This window comes from Arvicola amphibius, chromosome 3, assembly GCF_903992535.2.
Source record: "Arvicola amphibius chromosome 3, mArvAmp1.2, whole genome shotgun sequence".
In the NCBI taxonomy this organism is placed as follows: Eukaryota; Metazoa; Chordata; class Mammalia; order Rodentia; family Cricetidae; genus Arvicola; species Arvicola amphibius.
Window position 1 is genome coordinate 35,024,237 of NC_052049.1, and position 13,392 is coordinate 35,037,628.

A 13,392-nucleotide genomic window follows, 5' to 3' on the forward strand; every position below is an offset into this window, starting at 1 on the left:
TTTGTTTCCTGGTATGCTGTTGCTGTTTGACCCCCACACCACTACTCAGCCTACAGAAGATTATGCCCAGACGTGTCATGATCATAGTGGAAAATGTGTTTCATGGAAATCTTTAGAAATAATATATTGGAGAGTGTCAGTTTCAAATGCAGCTTGGTTATGGTGAAAGCAGGTTTGAAATGATGAAGACTCTTCTGTAAAGATTCCATGCCAGCCACCAGCCCTTACCATAGACAAACTGGTTTGTTCATTTGTTTCAAATAAAACTTTACAATAATTTTATTTTCAAAAGTTTCTATGGGCTACATATGCAGGACACCTGGCTTTCCCCTCCATTGCAAGGCTTTAGAGCATAGTTCTCTAATCTATGTGGAGGCAAACTGTTGGGGAATACTATTTTCAGATGTGTGACTTTTGTTTGCGCTGCATTTGTTTAACTCGGTGACGCTGTGATTCTTTGCTTGTCTAAAACACCTGATGTCTGGTGTGACGGCATCACACTGCGCCCCAGGCTTCACCAGCCTGGGTCTGAGTAGTAGAATCCAGAAGGTGCTCAGAGACACATAATGTCAATAATCCGTACATCCGTCCATGCCAAATGGGTCGTGGGGAAGGTGATTGGCACAGCCATGGTAAAAACTGCTAAAGAAAGAGCGACCAGACTTGCTTTGGATCCCTGCTTGCTAAAGTACTTCAACACGTGGAAAACCAGCTTTGCTTATGATGCCCATCAGCAGTGCTCTGTCGGAGACATAGTGCTCCTCGGAGCTTTGCCCGTCATGGGATCAAAGCGTGTGAAACATGAACTGGCTGAGATCATTTTCAAAGTTGGCCGAGTTATCGACCCAGTCACAGGAAAGCCCTGTGCGGGGACCGCCTACCTAGAAAGTCCACTCAGTTCAGAAACTGCTAACCCAAGTAAAACTCCAGAAGAACTCAAGGGCTCTTCCACCTAGGGAAGAAGGAACCAAAGGGATTTCTGTCTTTATGTCTCCTCTCTGACTTCCATCACTAGCCGTCCAGTTTCTCTTCTGACATGAATGAAATAGTAAAAGTAAATGAAACAAAGAAAAAAAAAAAAACACCTGATGTCTAATAAAGAGCCGACCGCCCCACTGCAAGGCAAGATCAAGAATAGGCAGACAGGCAGAGAATACAAACAGAAAGAAAACCGAGGAAGAAGAGGAGGAAGAGAACAAGGAGAGAAGGGCATCAGGGACCAGCCACCCAGCTACACAGTAAGCCATGGAGAAAGAAGTAAAGACATACAGAAGTAAGAAAGATAAAAGCCCAGAGGCAAAAGGTAGATGGGCTAATTTAAGAAAAGCTGGCAAGAAACAAACCAAGCTAAAGCCGAGCATCCCTAACAAAGAATAAGCCTCCGGGTGTGATTTATTTGGGAGCTGGGTAGTGGGCCCCCCCCAAAAGCCAAAAGAGTAAAACATCGCATGATAGCAAACAGCCACCTCTGCACTGAACTCCACGGTGCAAGGCTTGGACTCTAGGACCCCATGCTTCATATCCTAACTTTCCAACTACAAGCAGCAGCTTAAACTCTCTGACCTCAGCTGTCTAAGCTGGAAAATGGGCCCGAGTGTGGTCCTTAGGGTCACTATGAGGACTACAAGACAGAGCTTCCTAGTTTGCTAGAACATACCAAGCGCTAGCCGCAGCTGTTACTGCCCTGCTATTTTTAGGCCCCAGGAAGACATCCTTCCCTCACAGAGATCCAACAGAAGTGTGATGGAAACAAGAAACCATATATAATATGGGATATACTTAGAAAATGACAAGGTGGCGGCCAGCTTCTGGTAGGAGGCTCAGCCATCTTGTTAGGAACTGATGGTGAAGCGTGTTGAGAAACAACCTTTGGGGCCTGGCAATTACATGACAGCAAGTGATGGGAATGTTCATTTCCACCCCTCCTGTGCTCACAGAAGCCCATGGCCTGGAAGCGAGAGCTTGCGGTATACGAAGGCTTTGACGATGATCTTCTAATGAGAACTTAGGAAGCCTGGCACCTTCTGAGCAGTGCATTAGGGGGCCTTTCCTTTACAATTTGTGTTGCTTTTGGCCTCCGTCCGTGTAGCCTTTTGATACAACTAAAAAGGATTGAAATTACAATTTAGGAGTATATCTTTCCCATCATGCCTTTCTTTCTGATCATTTTCTATCCTTGCCCATGTTTTGAATAAGATAAAATAAAACTACCCCTTCCTTCCTTTCCCATCATGCCAATGCTACCAGTCTAAGGGAACAGTTATTAGTGTTTCTGCTTGTTATTTGTTGCTTCATAACTCTTTCCTGCTTATGGAGGGAGAGGACTGTATCTTCTAAGAAGCTCATCTACCTACATCTTCCTAGGGAGCCTTGGGTAGTGTCTTATTTGCTTAGTAGGACCTCTGGGATATTTCGCTCATTGGTCATGTGTCACCCTAGATACTGTTGCCCTGCTCAGGCTCTGGGTCTCAGATAGGGAGAGCTTCCGAATGTAGACAGAAAATGGCTGCTTTCAGTCTTCTTTGGAGCAGTGATGCTGTCTCCATGGAGTCCAAACATGGTCTGTCTGTGAGCCTAGGCTGGGCACCTGGTGCCAGGAAGACCTGCTACTGTCCTTGTTGGTCCCCTGTGGAGCCCTCAATTACAAAATGTCTCTTTCTTGGAGTCTCCTTCACTCTCTGAAAATCCATGCTTTAGAATATACTGTGGGGACACTGTGTGAAGATGCATTGTTGTGACTGGTGAATAAAGAGCTGAATGGCCAATAGCTAGGCCGGAGGTATAGGAGGGATTTCTGGGGTCAGGGAGGACTCTGGGAAGAATATAGGAAAGACACCAGGAGCCATGGAAGAAGCAGGATGGGAGGTATATGACAGAATATAGATGAATAAAAATGGGGTAATTTAAGTTATAAGTACTAGTTATAAACAAACCTAAGCTATAGGCCGAGCTTTTATAATTAATAATTATTTGGGAGCTGGTTGCTGGGACAGAGAAAGACTCATTACAGAGACAGCCTTTCAGTCAGCCCCAGTCCAGCCTTCCCTCCCGGCTGTGCTGTCTCACCACAGGTTTTAGTAAACTTAGCGTGTGTTCTTCTCAAACTATGAGTCTTCTCTTGGACAGCAAATGAATGATGGGTCTCTAAGTGGGCCGCTTTTCCTTCGAGCTGGACTCGTAGCCCCACTCACTTCTGTGACTGTCTATTTGGACTCCCAAGGTTCCTGACTTTGTGGCTCCTAGATCCTCTAAAAGCCATGTGAGCGGGAGTGACTTCTAAGGGAATTTCTCAGTCTCTCCTTGGAAAGCTGATCTCCTACTGAAGTTGACCTTTGATTTCCACACTGGGTCCTTCACAGGTGCCCCTGAGGCTAGGGAATTTCTGGGGAGTATGAAGCAGAACAGTAATGGTTTTCGTTGGCTCCCAAAGAGCAGCAGATTCATCGCCGACCACTGGCTTTGTGGATGGACCCAACCTTCTCTCATTGCCAGCCTGCTTTGAGTATCCTCAGGTTTGGACCTTAATCTTGGCTTTCTGGTATCTATCTGATCAGATGGAAAAGGATTTCTAGAGCAGCAACTTTGGGCCCTGTCTAGGTCTTTGTTTTGAGCCCTTGGACTAGACACGGTATCGAGTGCCAGCTCTTCCTTAGGTCTACAAGGAGCCCAGGTCCAAATCATATGGAGCTACGCTCATCCTGCTCCTCCCACTGTGCCCAGCTGCCTGGCTCAGCCTTCTTCATTCACTACCAGTTCTCCAAATGGGTCAGAACAGGAAAGAGATGGCCCATTCAGATGGGTTATTCAAAGAGGACTATATACAAAGACCAAATGTAAATGAAGGGTTGGTCTTAGGAAACTACAGGGCTAGAGGAAAAACCTGTCTGGCAGCAAGAGTTGTTATTCAAGGGCTATTAGACAAAGAGACAAGAAGATAATGCAGAGTTCTTCCAGCCTCCTCTAGGCCTCTTTGAGGGAAGTCTTTGGTGTGTCTGGAATGGCCTTTTAGGGGGAACCCAGGGAAATTAGTTACCCTCCCACCCATCTCTCTCTTTCGCTGACCTCCTTGGAGCCACACATTGGCTGGATCCACATGGAAGCAAGAGCATCTACAATGTTGTTGATGCAGCAAAGGGAAGACATGGGCCCCACTCAGGGGTCCCTGTAGTGTGTAGAAAGACAAAATAATGGGTTTCTATTTGGGAAGCTAATCTAAAATTTATCAGGTTGCTTGTGTGTTGGCTTCACCCAGGTATTTTGTACCAACTTGATCTTAATATTTCAGTTATGCAGGCAGCAGCAGTTATTTCCCTTCTAATGGTATTTCTCTCAGCAATCATTAAGCTATAACGATGGCTGCATCTACTGGACCAAATCCTGGTGATTACCTCTTTTGAGATAGGATGCTGTCCTTTCCGGATGGTCAGGCTCCAGAACCATGGAGCAGCTACCCTTTAGCCACTGTAAGTGGGGCTGTAATACTGCCTGCTGGAAGTCCTGGCTTCTTTTCTAGATTTTTCTCTGATTCCTTGTTAACAGAGGCCAGAGCTTACTTTCTCATGCCCGTCTTCACTGTTCTGGTAGCAGAATAGTCAACCCTAGGGCCACTTCTGTCCCCTTCTTCCTTAGCTTTCTGGTCCATTTGGGAGCTCAGTCAATTATGTGCATTTTCAGCTTCCTGGGCCTTATCTGTGTCAATTCCTTCCACTGATAGTTTTAGTCTCTAGACTGAAAATAGCGAACAGCTTTCCTGTGGGCCTCCAATGCGGCCTTCCTATCTTGGTTCCCTGAATTAATTTTAGCAGTAAGAGTCCACAGCCTGGTCTCTTGGACAGGGTTATGTTCCATGGTCACTGAAAGCAGTTTCTTCAAGTTGGGTTCAGCCTGGCCTGATTTCTCGGATCTTTTCCATGTCTTCCTGTTCTGCCTCCTGCAGCAGGTTTGCGAAGATCTTGCTTTCCTTTTCGCTTATCCGTGCTTCGGCTCTTTCTCTGTGTCCCACTGATCTTAAGCAATTATTATAAACATGTGTCAGTCAAATTGAAGTTGCCAATAAGGACATTGAAATCCCACCTCCTTGTCTTCCCCAGACTCCCAGGGAGTTCCACGGCCTTGCCCAGGTATACTTAACGGCTTCCTTCCCTTCAGCAATATTTTCTAAGCCTTACCACGTTTTTTCCAGTGCTCTACTGTAGTCCACTCTCGGCCAGGCAAGCTACCAGTTTCTCCTGGTCTATGCAGGTCCTGGAGCAAAGGCCTAGGAATTTTCCAGTCAGAAATCCAGTCATTGCTGACTCTTAGCATTTCAGAGGTCACGCTCACAGGAGGCCCCTGAGACTGCACGTACAACTTCTGAAATACAACCTCAGATTATGATTTGTCCCTCCCCCAAGCTAATTCCAAATAAAGATTGTGGATGCAAATTTATTTGTGAGATAATGTCAGGAAATATGGTCATGGGACTGATAAGTGAGACAGGAAAGGGGAAAACCAGCAGATTGTGTTAATGGGAAGGTTACCACTATGGATAACCAAAATCAAATCCTAAAAACCGTTGAGGACACATCTCAGAATTGTCCCCCTGGATGGGGAGGAGGTTGGAGTATTCGTCTGTCCACTTTTGTCCTTCTCTTATGGCAGATGGATCCTGGTGTGCCAGTTCTCTAGCATTTCTCAGAGCCATACAGTCCCTCTGGAAGGAAGCAGAGAGGTTCAAAACCTAAGGCAATTGTGTAAAGCTGACTTCTGAGCTGAACTTTTGTCCCAGGACCATAAACAGATATGTTTTCTAATGCTGTGAGTGGGAAAAGTATATAACATGTTAATCTTTTGGAGTTTTGAAAATTAAATGCTTTCCACACCAAGCCACTTCTCATGGTCTCTAAGGTAGGAAGAGAAGTGAGTTTCTGTTGGCACATAAGAGTTTATAGCCTCTGTAGAAAACACTGGCTTAGCACTTCCTGAATCTTCAGTGTTAGGATTCAGAACCCAGTACCAGAATAGTGTTAACTGGAATCTCAGGATTCTACTTTTCCGCAAAAGAGATGTCCATCTGTCAATGTCACTGGAAATGTCATGGAGTCTTTGGGAAGAAAAGAATTACTGATTTGCATTTTCTGTGGAAAGAAATGCTGGCTGAATCACGTGAGCAGGCGTACCAGTTGTTACCCATACTTCTGATTGTGCTATCTATATAAGGTACAGAAGCCCCAGATCCCATGAATGATTTGCCTGAAGAAAAGAAGGGAAAGAAGTTTCTAGATGAGTCAAGAAGGGGTGGGAGTGGGAAGCCGGAGAGACAACCATTAAGAGAACCTACTTTTGCAGAGGACCGAGGCTCAACTCCCATCATCCTCATCTCTCACAGTTCACTTCAACTTCCAGGATTCTGATGTCTTCTGGCCTCTGTGGGCACTGCCCACGTGTGCTCATACATACACACAGGCAACATATCCATACACATAAAGATAAAAATATGTTTTTTGTTGCATGATATATTTAAAGAATTTACTTATTTATTATGTATACAGTGTTCTGCATGCGTGTAGGCCAAAGAGGGCACCAGATCTATTGCAGATGGTTGTGAGTCACCATGTGATTGCTGGGAATTAAACTCAGGACCATGTGCTCAACTATGTTCATAGCAGCTTTGTTTGTCATAGCCAGAACCTGCAAACAACCTAAATGTTCCTCAACCAAAGAATAGATAAGAAAAATGTGGTACATTTACACAATGGAGTACTACACAGCAGAAAAAAAAAAAACGACATCTTGAAATTTGCAGGCAAATGGAGCTAGAAAACGTCATTTTGAGTGAGGTAACCCAGACCCAGAAAGACAATTATCACAAGTACTCACTCATAAGTGGTTTTTAAACATAAAGCAAAGAAAACCAGCCCACAAATCACAATCCCAGAGAACCTAGACAATAATGAGGACTCTAAGAGAGACTTGCATAGATCTAATCTACACGGGTAGTAGAAAAAGACAAGATCTCCTGAATAAATTGGGAGCATGGGACCTTGGGAGAGGGTTGAAGGGGAGGGGAGAGGGAGGAAGGGGAGCAGAAAAAAATGTAGAGCTCATCAAAAATCAATTTTAAAAAAGGAAAAAAACCACCAAATATTCATAGAATTAGGATTGTGTGCCACTTTTTTGCCCCAAGAAACTGTGTCTTTCCCAGCTGGACTTAAGTTCCCTATGTATCTGAGAATAACTTTGAACTTCTGGTCCTCCTGCCTCCACTTCATCACTTCAAGGGTCGTTTATGACATCATAGTACTAAAGAGAAATGGTATAGATGTGACTATTTGATGATTTTGTTATGCCACAAAACTTTAAGTCATATTTAACATCATAGTTTACATTTATTCTGTTTGACTGTCCAGTGTTACGCTTGGGTCAGTCTATTTAACCAAGTCTTCAAGGGGATTAATGTTGATGCTCTGTCCTTTGTCGGGTCTGGACTTTCCTTCACTGGATAGGCTGTCAGTGGGCTAGAAAGGAAGAAAAATTGCCAGGAGATATGTAGTTCATAGGTATAAAAACTGAAGTACAGAGAATTCAAGACCTGGGTAGGTCACACATTAGTGCTAGAAAGTGGGTGGCAGACTCCTCCTTCTAAGGACAATCTAGCCTGGACCTCTGGCACTGCTGTTCCTCTTGAACTTGGCAATGCTCAGATGAAAGCTGAGTTTTGAGGGCAGTTCTTTCTGAGAAATGTAGTCCAGAAACTTATTTTCAGGCACAGAGTTTTATTTTGTCTGTGATTGGCACTTATTGAGATACCTTGGTTGTTGGGGTGCTCCATGTAAGTAGGGCGGGTCCCATGAGTGATCAGATGGACATCCTTAACGGATGCCTTAGAAGCCCCTCTGTGGCTTCCCCCTTGTGTGTCTCTTTGAGGCAAAGAGAACAGAAAATACATAGTGGGATTTCAAGAGAGAAGGAATCATTTATCCCATCATTTCATGAGAGATGATTTAAAACATTCTATTGTGGCATCTTTAGTGGACCGAGAAGAACAGTGATGAGAATAAACTTAAAAACATTCGGACCCACCAGCTTCTATGAAACAGCCATTTTACCACCTAGTAGTTAAAAGCAATTAGTATTTATTACCTCGGTATCTGGGGTGGTATTTCTGGGTGGTTCTCTTGTAAGTTCGTATAAGGGGGCAGTTAAGATGCTGCCAGGGCTGTGGGCCTCTGAAGTCTGGAACATCCCTTTCCAAGGTCATTTATTTACATGCTGTTGTTGTGGGAAGAATGGGTCTCAGTTCCTCCATATTGTCTGTCTTCCTCTATGAGGGATTAAGAGAGGGAGAGCTAGGAAGAGTTCACAGTACATCTTATGTTACCTTGGAAGCATGACACTTAAATTTCTATGGTATCCTATGGGCTTTAGAGGTAGCCTTGTCCAGTAGGAAAGAGAAGAACCCAGGACATGGGTGCCAGGAGATGAAATAATTGTGTTTCCACTATGTTCTTTAGTCCTCAGAGATCTACCGCTTTAACCAAAGCAGAATGTTTGCACCTTCCCCAATTGATAGGGAAGAAGGATGGAGACACTTTTGAATTCTGTATTAGAAAGGAATATGCTCATATGAGTTGCTAACATCTTAGCAAGTACACTCTGTTAATGGGTTGTTTGTTTTGAGTTAGCTTGCTAGCCCAGGTGCTACCCTGGAGGAGCTCAGGGTTGATGCCAGAAGATACAAACAGACTCTCAGCATCTCAAGATGAGCCTGAGTCCAGACGTTAATGAATGGGGAAGATAACAGAGACAAGATATCGCCATTCTCAGAATGTGGCTAACCTTTTCCAGCTAACCAGAGCGACCAAACAGATCTCCACCGATGCCTTTGTCCCCTCCCGTGAGCCTCCTACAGAAAGGAGATGGGAGTTTCTCTAGGGGTTAACCAAATTCTTTCTTAAATTCTAACTTGAAGACTCAGTTTTTACCTTTGCTCATTGGTGTCTCACTGGTGGTCTCCAGCCGTGCTCGTGTTTCCAGACTCTGGGCATCTTATGCAAAGACCTGAAGAACCAAACTCAACGTGGCAAAGTAACACCAGATTGAATACACGAGCAAAGCAAAGGTTCAGAATAATTACACTTCAAGAAAGCAGTGGGCTATCGGTGAGATTTACTCAGGAGCCTCAGGTTTCTTTATGGGTTTAGGAAGAGGAGAGAGTCTGGTTGCTAGTGTGGGTGGCTTTCTGTTTTGGGGATAAGTCTGAGTTATGTTGAGCCTTCGCTCACTGTCCACGCCCTTCCCCATGCATCTGATTTTAATCCTATCCATGGCTGCTCACTACATAAGATGTAAATAAGATAATTTCTCCTAAAACTTCACTTACAGGACACAGTTTGCTTTACCGAGCACATATCTCAAACCAGTCCAGACTAGCCTGGCCCACTGCCATAAATTCCAGATTTATTATAATGATCATAAAAGAGAAATTGCTAAGGTTTCTCAGGGAGCTGTTGGGAGAGAGCAGCCAACCGCTTTGTTTAGACAGGAGTGTGTGCAGCCTGATGGGGGGTGGGGCTCCGAGTTGCTGGTTAAGCTGTGTGTGTATGGCTCAAGCTAAGCAGAGTCCCGCGTTTGTAAGTCACACCTAGAGTTGCCTGCCGCAGTGTTTGGAAACACGATCTCTGGTGTCCTGGATACGCCAAGGCTCTGACGTTTTATTCCATCGCAACACCAGCTGCCCAGCATCTTGCTGTTTGCATCAAGCCAAGGTGGATGAGAGTCCTAACGCACCGTTCCTGAAGCATAGCTCCTTCATACAGTTCCGCCTCACCTGAAGAACAGCTCCTTAGCCTCACACGCAATGCGCAGTGATAGGAAAACTCGAGGATGTCTATTAAAAGGCCCCGTTGTCTAAAATAACATTCAGTGCATTAAGAACATTTTTAGTTTCCTTGCTTTTGAAGGAGTCAGCATTGCTAGATTTTTGGCTGCTACACAGCAAGCGTCCTCTTTCCCTGGGTTCAAGTAGAGAGTTTCTCACCTTTCTCTACGACCCTCACCAGAAATGTTCCTAAAGGTTCTCAGCCTCCTGCTACCCTACCGGGTGTCTACTAGTTAATGTTTTCAGGAGCGTGCATCTTGAAATCTTCTCAGCTTCTAGTTTTTTTTTCCTTATTCCAATGCCACTTCCACATTTCAGGGACCCAGTGTCTGTGCTCATTATCTTTTCTATGTAGTAAATCGTCCCCAAACTTAACTGCTTAAAACATTGTCTTTGGTTACCGATGGTCTCTATTCGCCATGGCAGACTATTACAAGGATGCGAACACTAACAGCCACTGACCCTTGGGGGCCATCTGGGTAGCTAGGGCTTTGTGAGCCACAGCAAACCGAGATGAAATTCGAGGAGTCCTGGGAGCTGGATGAACTGTGAACTCCAGTTGTAAGGCTGGAGAGACTCTACACGAAGTGATTGGTGGGGAACTCAGATTCTAAGGAACACCTCCTGACTGTGCAACCTGCATAATCTTTTCAGGGGGCGTCTGGATGGACCACACTCATAGACTCTTAAGATGTTGTCTTAGTCAATTTTCTATTGCTGCGAAAAGACACTATGACTACAGCAACTGTTATAAGGAAAAACATTTAATCAGGGCTTGTTTGGATGGAAGCCACACGCCAGTCCCTGGCATCCATATATCCAAAGATGTTCTGGAATGTTGGGGTGGAAGTTCTATCCCAAGCCCCCTTCCCTGGGAGTTGTCTCAGTCCAGACTCCACCCCTGAGGAAGCCCCCTTCCCAGAGATGCTCAAGATCACTCCCACAGGGTATTTAAACTGCCCCCCCCCAAACAAATGTGGTTTTCCAGTCTTCCTTTCCCGTCTCCTCTCTGGGGAGCTGGAAAGCCATTAGGGAGTGTTTTGTGTCCATTAAACCTGGGCTTTTTCTAATTCGGTTTGATATGGTCTGATTTGGATTATTGTGTCGGTGGAGAGGCTTATGGAGTGCAAAAACTTTTCCGGGCTGGTGTACAGTTTCAGAGGTTTGGTTATTGTCAGCAGGTTGGGAAGCATCACAGCATGCAGGGAAATGTGGTGCTGGAGAAGGAGCTGAAAGTTCTACTTCCGGATCTGCAGACAGCAGGAAGAGAGAGTCATTGGGCTTGGCTTGGGCTTTTGAAACCTCAAGACCCACCCCCAGTGACACACTTCCTCCAACAAGGTTGTACAAGTCCTTACTATGTAGCCCCTAGTGACCTCAACCCACATTAGTCTTGCTGTGTTAGTCTCCCAGTGCTGGGATTATAGGCATGTGCTGTCAAGTCTGACTGTAGTTGTCTTGATAGACTGTGGCTATTACAGGTACTATGTGTTCCTTTCTGTTTCCAACTGAGCCTCATTTTCAAAGAATTTCTGTTCTTTTTAAAAAATTTTATTTTTGTAGGTGTGTGTGTGTGTGTGTGTGTGTGTGAGAGAGAGAGAGAGAGAGAGAGAGAGAGAGAGAGAGAGAGAGAGACTATGAGTATTTGTATACATGTACCCATGGAAGCCAAAAAAGAGTGTTGAGCTGGAGTTAGAAGAGGTTGAGAACCGCCTGATATGGGTGCTGGAAATGGAACTATGCTTTTTATTTTTAGTAAGTAGTTTATTCTAGAGTCAAAGTTGAGTGAGTGTGGTCTATGAACACAGATTTAGGTTGCCCAAATTCCGTGTTCAATGTGAAAGCAGTTTCATGAAGCATTACAGTTTTGCAGAACCAAGTCCTAAGTCAAGGCAAATTTAAGAGACATTGCTGGCCACACCAGAGAGGCACGTACAGCAAGATGGGAGATGCTTTTCTTAGGTGTCAGGGCATTATCTGGTGTTTCTTAGATTTTGGGGTTGTTGAACTCTAGTGGTCCAGCAAAAGTTCTTAATGGTTGAGCTGGGACTTCAGATCTGTCTGTTCTTTTAAACCTATTTTTAAAAAATAATCTGTTTTCTCTTTGCTCCAATGCTAAGTGTGTGAAAATTTCCCTTATAGCTAGCTAATAACTTTTTTTGGCTAAAAATACACCGCTCAAGTAAAAAATTTTATCCTGAGTGTAAATTTCTAACCTCTTCATAATTTGTTTGTCTCTTATAGTAATCTAAGCTTATTTGTTTGTTTATTTGTTTGCTTGCTTATGTGTGTATGTATGTATGTATGTATGTATGTGTGTATGTATGTATGTGTATGTGTGTATGTATGTATGTGTGTGTATGTGTGTATGTATGTGTATGTGTGTATGTATGTATGTGTGTATGTGTGTATGTATGTGTGTGTATGTATGTATGTGTGTGTGTGTATGTATGTGTATGTGTGTGTGTGTATGTATGTGTATGTATGTATGTATGTATGTATGTATGTATTTGGCTTTGCAGAGCATTCCACGTTGCCCTGGGGTTAACAATCCTTCTATCTCAGCACTTCAAGTTCCTGGGATTACAGGTTCATGCAACCATATCTAGCTTAATCTGAGCTTTTTAAAGATAGGAATCTTTCAGATTTGTGTTACAATATTTCTTCCTGATAGAGAACCTCAGATAGGTGTTTAACAACTCCATTCTAGCTCTTCCATTTCTATCACACACAAAGCCAGAGAAGCACATTTCTTAAAGCAGCTTATTTATAATAGCTCCAGAGCCTCACTGCTACGTATTTTGGTTTCCTTTCTTTTTAATGTTATCAGCAGAAATTGCCTTTCTTTTCCACAGGATAAGGAGATTATCTCAATTAGTGTGGACTCTCTTCCCTCAGGTCCCTTCCTCCTCTTGCCTTGGCGGATTTTTCTTGGTGTTTTTCCAGCTCTTTTAGTCTTAATGGTACAGATGCTGTTGTGCTGGGGTTGCATATTGGTGGCGCTATATACAGAGAACAACTTGGATGATGACTGTGCAGTCCCAATTCACACCACACTTTTGGAAGAGGCTGTCAAATACAGATTGCATATCCCTGTGACAAAAAAAGTAAAAGAAAAGGAAATTTGCTAATAACTTTCTGTGGAGGAAATGGATAAAGAATCAGCTGTCTCTGTGACTCTGCTCTCTCTCTATCACACACACAAACACACACACACACACACACACACACACACACTTCCCTCTCTGCAGATTTTATACCTCTCCTTTTCAGTTCTCACACATGACCACAGACAGTCACTGGGTTAGCCAGGATCTCTGTAATGCAGATATTGAGATGGAGTTAGGACCACGGAGAAGTGATGAGTAATGCCTATGCTAGAAAAGAGAAAGGAAACTAGATTGGATAAAGAATACACCATATTATAATGCAAATTAGAAGCCTCAAGAAAAATGGGCAGGATGATGGATCAGCAGGTTAACCACATCAGAACATGATACATGCATAGCAAAATTCAAGATCAAATTTGACAT

The 13,392-nt window shown here is 43.9% G+C and overlaps 1 protein-coding gene across 1 annotated transcript; it reads left to right on the forward strand.

Moving 5' to 3' along the window:
• The first annotated feature begins 566 nt into the window (after positions 1-566).
• Positions 567-956, forward strand: LOC119809196 (28S ribosomal protein S17, mitochondrial-like). Its single transcript, XM_038322065.1, has one exon. The coding sequence runs from the start codon at positions 567-569 to the stop codon at positions 954-956; it is 390 nt and encodes a 129-aa protein (XP_038177993.1).
• Positions 957-13,392: the final 12,436 nt, after the last annotated feature.

Bases quoted from the DNA above. Each gene is read 5' to 3' on its own strand.
- LOC119809196 (XM_038322065.1), top strand. From the start codon at position 567: ATGTCAATAATCCGTACATCCGTCCATGCCAAATGGGTCGTGGGGAAG.